The sequence below is a fragment of the Ranitomeya imitator genome, chromosome 5 (genome assembly GCF_032444005.1).
Source record: "Ranitomeya imitator isolate aRanImi1 chromosome 5, aRanImi1.pri, whole genome shotgun sequence".
NCBI lineage: Eukaryota > Metazoa > Chordata > Amphibia > Anura > Dendrobatidae > Ranitomeya > Ranitomeya imitator.
Window position 1 is genome coordinate 128,629,835 of NC_091286.1, and position 13,717 is coordinate 128,643,551.

General features: G+C 47.4%; 1 protein-coding gene across 1 annotated transcript in view; it reads right to left on the bottom strand.

The window, feature by feature from the left end:
• MTHFD1L (methylenetetrahydrofolate dehydrogenase (NADP+ dependent) 1 like) overlaps positions 1-13,717 on the bottom strand; it is a 336,729-nt gene that overhangs the window by 233,677 nt on the left and 89,335 nt on the right. The window contains exon 12 of the mRNA XM_069769141.1: positions 4,098-4,234. Coding sequence (XP_069625242.1) covers positions 4,098-4,234 — 137 coding nt within the window. The remainder of the gene's footprint in view (positions 1-4,097; positions 4,235-13,717) is intronic.

Below are 13,717 nucleotides of genomic sequence, written 5' to 3' on the forward strand. Positions count from 1 at the left end.
GTCGAGTTAGCCAACTCCAGGGTGCCTCCAGTTTAGGAGCTTCCTATGTGGGCTGCGTGAACTGGTAGTCAAGGCTGGTTCTGTAGTGCCAGTAGGCCCAGCTCCCCCTGTAGGACTGTTGGGGTTCGGTAACTGCGGCTGCCTCGCGGCCTAGCTGTTCTCTCCTCTCCTGTGGGCCTTGGGGTCCACCACCTGGTTCCAGCACCGTCAGCTGGTTCCGGGCCGAGCCTTTGGCTTAGGTGCCTCCTCCTGGGTATCCGAGTTCCGCCAACGCCAGGCGGTCCTTGGTAGTGCTTTTAAGCGCGGGCACCTACAGCTTAGTAACCGGGTTCCAGCACCGTCAGCTGGTCCTCGGTCGTGCCATTGGCTCTTGCACACTGGGGCAACGCATCCGGGTTCCAGCACCGCCAGCTGGTTCTCGGCAGTGTTCTTGTCACAGGTACTCCCTCGTGCCAAGCCTGGTTTCAGCACCGTCAGCTGTTTCCGGGTTGTGTCAACTTCACTGAGACGCCTATGCTTGCCCCGTCGTGGGGCGGTCGAGTTAGCCAACTCCAGGGTGCCTCCAGTTTAGGAGCTTCCTATGTGGGCTGCGTGAACTGGTAGTCAAGGCTGGTTCTGTAGTGCCAGTAGGCCCAGCTCCCCCTGTAGGACTGTTGGGGTTCGGTAACTGCGGCTGCCTCGCGGCCTAGCTGTTCTCTCCTCTCCTGTGGGCCTTGGGGTCCACCACCTGGTTCCAGCACCGTCAGCTGGTTCCGGGCCGAGCCTTTGGCTTAGGTGCCTCCTCCTGGGTATCCGAGTTCCGCCAACGCCAGGCGGTCCTTGGTAGTGCTTTTAAGCGCGGGCACCTACAGCTTAGTAACCGGGTTCCAGCACCGTCAGCTGGTCCTCGGTCGTGCCATTGGCTCTTGCACACTGGGGCAACGCATCCGGGTTCCAGCACCGCCAGCTGGTTCTCGGCAGTGTTCTTGTCACAGGTACTCCCTCGTGCCAAGCCTGGTTTCAGCACCGTCAGCTGTTTCCGGGTTGTGTCAACTTCACTGAGACGCCTATGCTTGCCCCGTCGTGGGGCGGTCGAGTTAGCCAACTCCAGGGTGCCTCCAGTTTAGGAGCTTCCTATGTGGGCTGCGTGAACTGGTAGTCAAGGCTGGTTCTGTAGTGCCAGTAGGCCCAGCTCCCCCTGTAGGACTGTTGGGGTTCGGTAACTGCGGCTGCCTCGCGGCCTAGCTGTTCTCTCCTCTCCTGTGGGCCTTGGGGTCCACCACCTGGTTCCAGCACCGTCAGCTGGTTCCGGGCCGAGCCTTTGGCTTAGGTGCCTCCTCCTGGGTATCCGAGTTCCGCCAACGCCAGGCGGTCCTTGGTAGTGCTTTTAAGCGCGGGCACCTACAGCTTAGTAACCGGGTTCCAGCACCGTCAGCTGGTCCTCGGTCGTGCCATTGGCTCTTGCACACTGGGGCAACGCATCCGGGTTCCAGCACCGCCAGCTGGTTCTCGGCAGTGTTCTTGTCACAGGTACTCCCTCGTGCCAAGCCTGGTTTCAGCACCGTCAGCTGTTTCCGGGTTGTGTCAACTTCACTGAGACGCCTATGCTTGCCCCGTCGTGGGGCGGTCGAGTTAGCCAACTCCAGGGTGCCTCCAGTTTAGGAGCTTCCTATGTGGGCTGCGTGAACTGGTAGTCAAGGCTGGTTCTGTAGTGCCAGTAGGCCCAGCTCCCCCTGTAGGACTGTTGGGGTTCGGTAACTGCGGCTGCCTCGCGGCCTAGCTGTTCTCTCCTCTCCTGTGGGCCTTCGGGTCCACCACCTGGTTCCAGCACCGTCAGCTGGTTCTCGGCAGTGTCTTTTGCTCTTGTACCTTCTGCTCCCCATCCTGGTTCCAGTACCGTCAGCTGGTTCCGGGCAGAGCCTTTGGCTTAGGTGCCTCCTTCTGGGTATCCAAGTTCCACCAATGTCAGGTGGTCCTTGGTAGTGCTTTCAGGCACGGGTACCTCCTGCTTAGTAACCGGGTTCCAGTAACGTCAGCTGGTCCTTGGTAGTTCCATTGGCTCTTGGACATTCGGCTACCCATCCGGGTTCCAGTACCGTCAGCTGGTTCTCGGCAGTGTCTTTTGCTCTTGTACCTTCTGCTCCCCATCCTGGTTCCAGTAACGTCATCTGGTTCCGGGCAGAGCCTTTGGCTTAGGTGCCTCCTTCTGGGTATCCGAGATCCGCCAACGTCAGGCGGTCCTTGGTAGTGCTTTTTAGCACGGGTACCTCCTGCTTAGTAACCGGGTTCCAGTAACGTCAGCTGGTCCTCGGTAGTTCCATAGGCTCTTGAACCTTCGGGTAGCCATCCGAGTTCCAGTTCCATCAGCTGGTTCTTGGCATTTTCTCAGCCTTCTTGTACCTTCTGCTACATTTCAAAGTTGAAGACCCTAACGTCGACAACCCGGAAGACCACCCCGATGACGACGACCCGGAAGACCACCCCGATGACGACGACGACGACGACGGCGGAGACGACGACGGCTGAGACGACGACGGCGGAGATGACGACACTGGAGACGAAGACCCTGGAGACGACAACATGGAAGACCGAGAAGCAGAAGAACAAGAGGCTGCAGAACAAAGAGCAGAAGAACATTAAGCATAAGACTTAATATCAGAGCAAAAGATATTATCTAAATTATATGCAGAAGAAGACTAAGCAGTGTATGGGGGTGAGTCCGTTCCTCCTCGTGGTGCCCCTGGATAAAGCCTGATGCTGCAGGCCAAACTGAACGCGGACAAATGTAACTTTTGTGACTGGCAGAACGGAAGGTGTAATCTTCCAACTTTTATAGATAACAACTACGGGAATGCCTGTCACAAATGAGAATATGATGAAGAAGTAGAATAGGAAGAATAATAACAGTGGAATAAAAAGAATATGTAGAATAGGAAGAATAATAATAGTTGAAGAAAATGAATATGAAGAATGTAATAAAAAAAAAAATAGGTAGAAGATGAAGAAGAAGATGAATAAGGTGAAGAAGTTGATGTCAAGGATGCTGATGATGATGAAGATGAAAGTGTGGGAAAAGAAAAAAAAAAAAAAGAAAAAAAAGAAGGGGAAGGGCGTGGAATAGTGAAACATCAATATCTGACAAAATAAAAAAAATTTACATACTCAATATCTTTTTCAATCCGAACTTCTTTAAAAAAAAAAAAAAAACATGCTATTCTATTTGATTGGACTAATCCTCATTGCCTTTAATGTCTCCGCCACCTCCCCCATACATCCTACATTATTCTTAGTTGTTTTCCTTCAGGTAGAATGAACCTACAAGGAAAGAAAGGGTTTATTTTAATTCCGATATTTTGGTCCCATTGACTTGCATTGGGATCGGGTATCGGTATCGGCGATATCCGATATTTTTTGAATATCGGCCGATCCAAACCGATACCGATACTTTCCGATATCGGAAGGTATCGCTCAACACTAGTGCAGAGCATTATATATGGCACAGCTTTATGTGGAGCATCTATGGGGCCATAATGAAATGTATGGAGCATTATATGTGGCACAGCTTTATATGGAGCATCTATGGGGCCATAATGAACGGCATGGAACATCTATTTTTATTTTTGAAATTCACCGGTAGCTGCTGCATTTTCCACCCTAGGCTTATACTCGAGTCAATAAGTTTTCCCAGTTTTGTGTAGCAAAATTAGGGGGGTCGTCTTATACTCGAGTATATACGGTAACCTGTTATTCTTACCTTTCAGGTTACATCGGGGGCTTATCTACAGCATTACAGAATGCTGTATATAAGCCACTGATGCCGGTGGCCTTAGCTCATATACGATTTTTGGAGTGACAGATTCCCTTTAAGCAACTAAACAATTGGAAACTAGTGAAAATGAGATAGTCCTGCCATGTTCCCATCCACTGAAACTGATGGGAACCAAATGTCTGTTCTTTTAACATACCGTACATTAAAAACATTCACTTCTAATGAGGAGTGGACCCAAACCATGGCACCTTCAAAATCTCTATGTGTAGGACACTAAGTGGGGACAGATTTCTTGTGATCTTATTCTACTAGCAAGTGGACACAGAAGGATAATGAAGTTGAAGCTCACCTTTGACTCCAAAAGTGGGTCCTTGTGAGGGCTGTCTCAGACATGCAAAGGAATTGATATTTTTATGAGCAGTCAGGGCCTGCACAAGCCCAATGGTAACGGTACTTTTTCCTTCCCCAAGAGGCGTCGGTGTTATTCTGTTGGATAAAATAAACGCAAAAAAGACCGGAAGAAATTATTTTCTATACTGAAAACATTTTGAAACAGTCCAAAAATTTTTTGAAAGGCAAAAATTACCTCAAACTAAATATAACACATCCCTTAAATAAATACTTGTTTAGGGAAAGAGTCCATCCATTGCAAAAATTAATTTTAAAAGATCAAATTTTTCATGAGTTATATTAAAAACTATAATAAAAATTCAAGCAGGCAGAACATAAAGTATCATGCTGACATGATCAAAATGAATGCATCCTGTATAGAGTTTTCATATAGGGCAAAGTTGATTAGTCAAATCATGTTTAGCCATCTGAATTGAACAAACATGATTTGACTAAACTTTTTTTTTCCTCACCCAGGTCATAGTTCAAAAAAATCCAGCATGCCATGGCATCTACATTAAAGGGAACCTGTCACTCCCCGGCAGTTGTAACTAAAAGAGCCACCTTGTGCAGCACTAATGTTGCATTCTGTCAAGGTGGCTCTTTTAGTTCGGGTCCCTGCAAAAGCTGCAATAATCGCTTTTATAATGTGCCCCTCATACCTCGAATTAGACCTGGGGGCATATCTTTCACCCTTGACACAGACATCACTCAGGGCCTCTGCGTGCCGGGCGCCACCTACTCTTCCTTCATTAGCATCCCCTGCGCTGTAAGTTCGAAGGGCAGCGCACTTGCGCATGCCCGAGAAAACAACTTAATTTTTGCAATGGACCATCTTCTCCCTAATCAAGTATTTATTTAAGGGATATGTTGTTATATTGAAAACATGTCAACACTGGAGATGGGAACCCGAACAGGACGTTCGATGACGTCACCTCCAGTCACTGGGGCTGCTCTCGCAGCAGTTCAGTCACCAGTGGTTCTAAGCCTGGACGGTCGCATCTTGGCACTGTCCAGGTTGAAAACGGTTTTTCCCCCAGACATGGATTACAGCGTGGGACAGAACGATGGACAGGTATGGTATTCCATTGTTGTTTTACTATTTTTGGTTTCCTACAGGAGAACGGGGCCTTCAGTGGAATTAGGCGAGGTCGTAAGTATGGTTTAATTGAGGTTATTAAAGGAGTCTGTGTCATTTTTTCAACTAAAGGACTTTATTCTTGGTGTCTGTTTTCATACAATGTGACTATGGGGTTAGTAATGGGGGCGTCTTATAGACGTCTCTCCATTACGGGCTTGATGTCACCAGACAATACAAAGGTGACATCAACCCCCCCAACTATTACCCCACTTGTCACCGCTACAGGGCAAGTGGGAAGAGCCGGGCAAAGCGCCAGAATTGGCACATCTAATAGATGTGCCTTTTCTGGGCAGCTGAGGGCTGCTATTTTTAGGCTGGGGGGGGGGGGGGGGGGGGACATTATCCTTGGCCTCTTACCAGCCTGAGAATACCAGCCCCCAGCTGTCTGCTTTAGCAAGGTTGGTTGTCAAAAATGGTGGGGACCTCACACTGTTTTTTTAATTATTTATTTAAATAACTTAAAAATATGGTGTGGGGACCCCTCTATTCTTGATAACTAGCCTTGCTGAAGCTGACAGCTGAGGGTTGCAGCCCCCAGCTGTGAGTTTTGCCTGGCTGGTTAACAAAAATACAGGGGAACCCATACCTTATTTTTTTTTTTTATTATTTATTTACAGTGCAGGAGCTGGCTGATGAATACTCCCATCCACCGCTCCTGCTCTCTCTGTTATTAGCGGAAGCAGATGTCGGATGATGGGAGCAGTTGTCCCATCAGTTGACACCAGTGAGAGGAGGTAAACTTTATAACTCCGATCACAGCTGAGCAATCACGCTCTCTTCTGACAGCGTGGGAACCGCAGCTCTCTGACCGGCGGGGATGATTTCACCTGACACACGACAGTGCAGCAAACACTGGATGTTCGGGCTCCCCATTCAAGTGAATGGGGTCCGGGTACTGTTCTGGTAGCCAAACTTTTTGTAACCGTTCGGCCAGCGCCCATCTCTTTTTTATCAGATAAATTTTTATTGAACATAATAAATGTTATCTATTCATACAACAAAGTGCATTTGTGTTTTTCATTTTAACAAGAAAATATACCCCTTCTCCCCCCTCCCTCCTTCAGATAACCAACCCCAACTTTCCCCCCTCCTCCCCAAGAAGATCATTTTTATTACAGACAAATTGTATTATTAACATTATTTACCACAACCTCTTAATCATTCCCATTTAGCCATGGCTGCCATAGCTTTTGAAAAAACCCCATCCTATTCCTCTTGGTATAAATGCTTTTTTCGAGCTGGACAATATGATTCACCTGTGCGGTAAATTCTCGTCTGGTTGGAGGTTCCTCCCTAATCCAGTATCTCGCAATCACTTTCCTTGCAACGAAGAGCAATCTAGCTATTGCCATTTTGGCAGTTTCATCGGCCGACAACTCCTCCACATACCCAAGTATACAAACCACTGGATCCCTGGGAATCGCACATCCATAAAGCACTCCAATTTGGTTCAACACTGCTACCCAATATGAAAAGAGCCTGGGGCACACCCACAACATGTGGAGCATACCCGCCTCAGTCTGAGTGCACCTAGGGCACTCAGAATCCAATCTCACTCCGGCTTTGAACAACAAGTCAGGTGTCCTATAGGCCCTATTAACCACATACAATTGCGAGAGTCTCCCAGGCTCACTCATTGACAATTTAGGTATGTATTCCAGAATAGACCCCCATTTGTCATCGTCTATTTCCCCCAGTTCGGCCTCCCATTTTCCTCTAGCTTTAATCGGGTAATCCTCCAAGAATGTGTGTAGTAAATCCCCATATACTTCCGATATAGCCCCCTTTGTTCCATTGTTATTTAGAATACAGTCTAACATGAGATCTTTCTGAACCACTATGGGCCCCCTCTTCCTCTGTGCCTGAAAAGCATGCTGAACTCTCCTATATTGATACCATTTTAATCCCGGAAACTGAAATTCCTGCCGAAGCGCATCATAAGATCTAAGACTCCCACTGTGAATCAATTGTCCTAATAGCCTAATACCCTTTTCTCTCCATTCTCCCATTCCTTCCATATGGTTAAATTCTTGAAGAGATGAGTTATCCCAGATAGGTGAAAATTCCGTGAAGCCCCCAATTCCCCTAATACGCTTCAGCATCTGCCATACTCTATGAATTAAATTCATGGTGGGAAAGCCATTCCCCAATTTCCTAAATAGTCCTGATTCCAGACCCAAACTCAAGGGCCATACCCCGCTAATATGCACCAGACTACTGTGACCCATTTCTTCCACTAACCCTTTCCCCCATCCCCTAAGATGTTGGCTCTGTGCAGCCAGAAAGTATAACCATGGGTTGGGTAACGCAAGCCCCCCCTCATCTTTGGGTCTCTGCAAAGTCTCCTGCCTAATCCTCGGGCTCTTCTTTCCCCACACCAACTCTCCAAATATCGATTTCAGCTTACGGAATGTTCTCATCGGGATCCATACCGGAGAATTATGTAGGACATACAGGATCTGAGGCATCACCACCATCTTAAGGAGATTTACTCTTCCTACCACTGACAAATTTAGCTTACTCCAAGCTGAGATCTTAGTGCGTATCTTAGTTACTAAAGGCTCGAGATTAAGTTCCTCAAATCTAGTTAAGGGAAGAGCTACCTGAATCCCCAAATATTTAAACTGAGTGACCACCCTTAATTTTGTATCTTCTTCCACCTCCCTTGTACAATCCACTTCTCTATCTATCTGCATAACGCTCGATTTGTCCCAATTAATAACTAGCCCTGAAATTTGCCCAAATCTCTCGATTAATGCTATTACATTTCTTAGTGGTTCCCCAGAGCTCTCAAGGAAAAGCAGTATGTCATCTGCATATAAGGCGATTTTTTCCTCCATCTTCCCATATAAAAACCCTTTCACCATTTGAGACCGTCTGATAGTCGCTGCCAGCGGTTCCACCGCCAAAGCAAACAGCAGCGGGGACAACGGGCACCCCTGCCTTGTACCTCTAAAAAGCTGAAAGCTGTCTGACATCATATTGTTCACCCTGATTTTGGCCACCGGAGAGGAGTATAGGAGTCTCACCCATGACACAAAGACTGGCCCAAACCCACAACGACTCAGCACCGACCACAGGTATTGCCATTCTATACTATCAAAGGCCTTGTGTGCATCGAGGGAAACCACCACTCTCTTGCCAGCATTATCAGCCGGTATTTGCATATTAAGAAATAGCCTTCTCAAGTTAATGGCAGTTGATTTATTAGGCATAAAGCCTGATTGGTCCGAATGAACCACTTTTTCTATCACCCGGGTCAGCCTGTTCGCCAGGGCCTTAGCCAGAATCTTGACATCTGTCGTTAGGAGTGATATCGGCCTATATGACTCCGGCAATCTTGGGTTCTTGTCTGGTTTGGGGATGACCACAATAATGGCCTCCCTCATGGAATCAGGCAATATACCCCTCTCCAGTGACTCCTCAAAGACCTCCAACAACTGAGCCATCAGCTCCTCAGCAAAGTTGCCGTATATTTCGACAGGAATGCCGTCCGCCCCCGGCGCCTTCCCTCCCGCCATGGACCTCAAGGCCCCCTCCAATTCCTCCACCGTAAACGGCCTATCCAACCAGTCTCTATCCTCTGTCTCTATTCTAGGCAAGTCTGCCACCTCTAAGAACCTGTCAATTTCTTCTTCTCCCTGTTCCAATCGTGATGTATATAGTTTGCTGTAAAAACCCTTAAATCCTTCCATAATTTGGGCCCCCTGTGTAACAATACTGCCATTTTCCAATTCTAGGGCATGTACATGTGCCGATTCCCTTTGCGCCGATGCCACCACCGACAGCAGATGCCCCACTTTCTCTCCCTCCGCATAAAATGCCTCTCTTTGGAAATTCCTTGTCCTTTCTGCTCTACGTAAGTGTAACTTATTCACCTCCTCCTGAGCCTTCTTCATACGTTTTATGGTGTCCTGTGAGCGCAGATCATTCAATGCAGCCTCCGCTACCTTCAATTCTTCCATTATCGCTTTATCAGATTCCCTTGTTCGTGTTTTGTGCCTAGATATCTCTCTAAATAATATCCCCCTCAAGAATGCCTTCATGGTATCCCACACCACATATTTCGCTGCACTACCTTTATTAATTAGAAAGAACTCCTCCAGCTCCTCCCCTATCTTTCCCATATCCAGAATTTGCAACCAGAAAGGGTTAATTTTCCACCCCCGCTTAGCTATCTCCCCCAGGCTTTCAATTTTCAGTGTTACCACAAGCGGACTATGGTCCGAGACTACCCTAGCCATATACGCCACCTCCTCCACTAGCCCGTCCATTCCTTCATTGCCCAGGGCCAAATCGATGCGAGACAACGAGCCATGTGTCGCCGAATAGCAGGAAAAGCAGTACGTGTCAGTGTTACGGACTCTCCACAGATCCCTCCATGCTACTTCTTTCAAATAACTACCAAACGCTGTCTCATTCCCTTCCGCCCTCAGCTGTGCGTGTTGACCCTTATCCCAGTGATCGTTAATAATGTTATTGACATCTCCCAATATAAGCAAAGGAACTCCTCCCCATCTACCGGCTATATTAAGAATTTCCTGCAGTTTTTTCCCCGAGTACGGTGGAGGAATATATACCGACACTACACATATCAATTTAGCGAATACTTTACACACTAGGAATACATATTGTCCATCACTGTCTATCGTCACCTCCACCTCCTCAAACGGTACGTTCGTGTGCACCAGAATCGACACCCCTCTAGCATAGTTCGAGAACGTCGCATGGTACGCCCTCCTCACCCATCTTTTATGCAGTATATCCACTTTTTCTTTTACTAAATGGGTTTCCTGAAGGCATATCAGCGAGGGCCTCTGTTTCAAGATATATTGCAAAATCGCCGTACGCTTTGTATTGTTTGATAGACCTCTAATGTTCCAGCTCAAAATTTTAACTTTATCTCCCATCATATTGCCAAACAATGAAAATATTCTTCTCCCATCCTTTGATCTTCTTCCCCCCTCCCCTAAACTGACCCCTCCCCCCCCAAACCTCCCCCCCATCCCTCATTATTACAAATTAACCTAAACCTTACCTCTCCCTCCCTCAATAACCTCCTCCCTCACACAACTCCTACTCCCTCTCTATATGAGAAAAAGGGGAACGTACTAACACTCCTACCAGTGACTTAGAAGCCGACACTCACCCACAATAAATTTCCCACTATCCAACAGTCGTTCCCCTCCCCCCGCCCATCTGAAACATAATGTAAAAACAGTTGCGCCGCCGAACACAACCAAAGCGCACTAGTCCTTCAAAACAAGTTACTCCAGTATTCTGTCACAGTGAACCCGTAGCTCAGTTAATTCTGTCAGATGAACACTTTAGACAGAAAATCACTCCTGATCCTCCTCAGCGGTTCCCTTTCGCTTCAATACGCTTCGCGTTCAGATCCAACCAGTGTGACACTTCCTCAGGGCTCTGGAAAAAGTGGACCTTATCCATAGCCACCACGCGTAGTTTTGCCGGATACATCATAGAATAAGCCAGGCCCAGTTCACGCAGACGTCTTTTAGTCTCTCCAAACTTCATCCTAAGCCTCTGCACAATTGTGGAATAGTCAGGATAGATGGATACTCGATTTCCATCGATGGTTAATTCCTCCATATTCCTGGCCTTCCTCATCAGAATATCTCGGTCTCTATAATTCAGGATTTTAGCCAGAAAAGTCCTTGGAGGGGATCCAGGGGGCAAAGGTCTGGACGGCACCCTGTGCGCTCTTTCAACCGCGAATAATTTAGTGAGACTATCTCCTCCCACCTTAGTTTTCAACCATGTTTCAATAAATTCCGTGGGGTTGTTTCCTTCTGCCTTTTCAGGCACACCAACAATTCTCAAGTTATTCCTACGTGAGCGGTTCTCCAGATCGTCAGTTTTAAGCTCCAACTCTGAAATGCGCTGGATGTATTTTTTCTCCCTTTTAGTCATTTCGGCAATTTGGTCCTCCGCTCCCCCTACACGTTCCTCTAACAGTTCAACTCTCCCCTCCATTTTGTGCATGGCTGAGCGAAACGAGGAGACCTCCCCCTTCAGGCCATCCACCTGAGCAGTTAGGGTTGTTAAAGCAGTCTTGCAAGACAATATAGCAGAGAAAATGTCCCTCAGGGTCGGCTCCGCAGCCTCATCAATACATACAGTTCCCAGCTGTGCTGCACAATCCAGGGCCAGCCCAGCCCCCTTATCTAGTGGGGCATTGCTTATGGCTGGTGTTATGGTGGGTGCTAAGCAGGATTCGCTCTCCACCACCTCCCTCTGTGCCCCAGCCTGCTCACCCGTCTGCTCCACTGAGTCCACTGCTCCTCCTGTCACCTCTCCTTCAGCTCCTTGCATCATCCGTCCTGCCTCCTCTGTTCTGGCAAACTGCTCCAGCTTTGCTAGTATTTCTAGCCGCTTCTGGTAAGCAGCGCCTGCCTTTGCCGCCTCCTCCGCTGCGCTGTCGGCGCCATCTTGGGAGCGCGTGCAGCCGGCCACCCCGGCTTCTTTCTGCCTTTTGCGCGTCATTTTCCCCCGGCTCCTGCAGCGCGCTTTTCGCTCTCCCTGCTCCCCGGCCACTCAGGAGCTGCTCCTCCGGTGTTTGGCGTTCGGCGGCGCCTTCAGAATCACTTAAATCTCCGTTCGGGCAGCGGGAGAGGTCCGGCAAGCGTCCTCTCACATCTCCTGCTAGGCCACGCCCCCGGCCAGCGCCCATCTCTAGTCAACACCGCTACTGATGTCAATGAGGCGGCTGTAAACAGGACCTGCTCAGGCCACACGTCTTGCATTTAAGCACAAGAGAAAAATCAGCAATTTTGGCAAGAGATCCAGAAGCTACACAATTAGCAGAGGACTTTTCCTGTGACCATACAAACAAACCTGCTTTTTTTAAATAAACTGTCAAAGACTTTGGGAGTTTTGTCTTCAGCTACACTTCAGATGCCCTGGAATATTTTGATTTATCGCAGGACCTGAATATCGCTTTTCAAATCGCAGAGTGGGTGCGCGGTGTCGAACTTAGGGTGCCAACCTCCACTGTCAGGAAGGTACAGCGTGTGTAGGACTTTTAGGGCCACATTAGGTTTGTGTACCGTTATCTTTAATCTGGTACCTTCCAGATTAGTACCCTTGTACCAATACCCAATTTCAGTTTGGTTATGGTAATTTATGTATTTGTCTAGTGTTGATCATTTGGTCTTTTTAAATATTTATGAATACAAAATGCTTTTAGGGTTTTGTTTTTTGCTGTGGTTTAGTGTATTTCCAATATACCCTAGTTACCATTTAGGTTGGTTTCTCTTTATGTAGGAACAGTCACAGAATGAACCTACATAGGCTGTAACCACTATTTTTTTTACATAGGGTCCATTTACAAATTCTAACCAGCAAAGGCTAAACAGTCAGCTGTGAGTTGACATTAATAGCCTAGGAAAGGGCCATGAGTATTAATCCTCTCCCAAACTAAAAACATAAGCTCACAGCAGTCCCAGAAATGGCACATCAATAAGATGCACCAAATTTGGTGCTTAGCCTTGCTCTTCCCAGTTGCCCTGATGTGGTGGCAAGTGGGGTGATAGAAGGGGACTTCAGGTCAACTGCCAATACAAGGCTGACCTGGAGTTAGTAATGGAGAGACAATCCCATTACTAACCCCATATTCAAATTCTAAATAAAAAACACCCAGAATAAAGTCCTTTATTTGAAACAAATGACCATGATGTTTTACACATTTAAAAACAAAAATTACACTCATCTTAACACTTAGTCCCCGATGCCATTGCCCCCTAAAAAAAAAAAAAACTCACCTGTGAGAAGAGATAATCCATAATGTCCTACGACGATCCTGATGACTGAGAGCAGTCACTGATGTGACTGCTCTCAAGAACAGCAGGCTCACAACGACATAGGAGGGAATCGCTCCTGTGTCAGTGTGTAGCACAGAGTTGCAGTGAGAAAGAGCACCGAAGTTCATCACTTGATGAATCCCGATAAACTAACCCACAGCACCGCTGCTGCGTGAGAACTTTCTCACAAAGCAGTGGTGCCGTAAATGATATCACCGGGGCTCATCTGCTGATGAACTCCGGTGAACTTTCTCACCGCAATTCAGCACTACACACTGAAGGAGCGCTCCTATGCTGTGTAGAGCAGTAGCATCAGCTGATGTGACTGCTCTAAAAGTGATCCAAATCATCGTGAGACAGTATGAATTATGGCGGATAGGTGATAAATATGGTGGTTTATTATATTTTTATCCAGGTTACATAGGCATCACGGATTAGGCGTTAAGGTGAGTATATGGTGTTTTTTTATTTTTGATTTTTTAAAGGAGACAAGGGATTCACTGATTAGGTGTAAGGTGATTATATACGGTGCTTTTTATTTCAATATTTATTTCATTATTTTAACTGAGCCCAAGTGATGGCTCATGACTACGCCCATCAGCGGCGCCTGCTCCCATG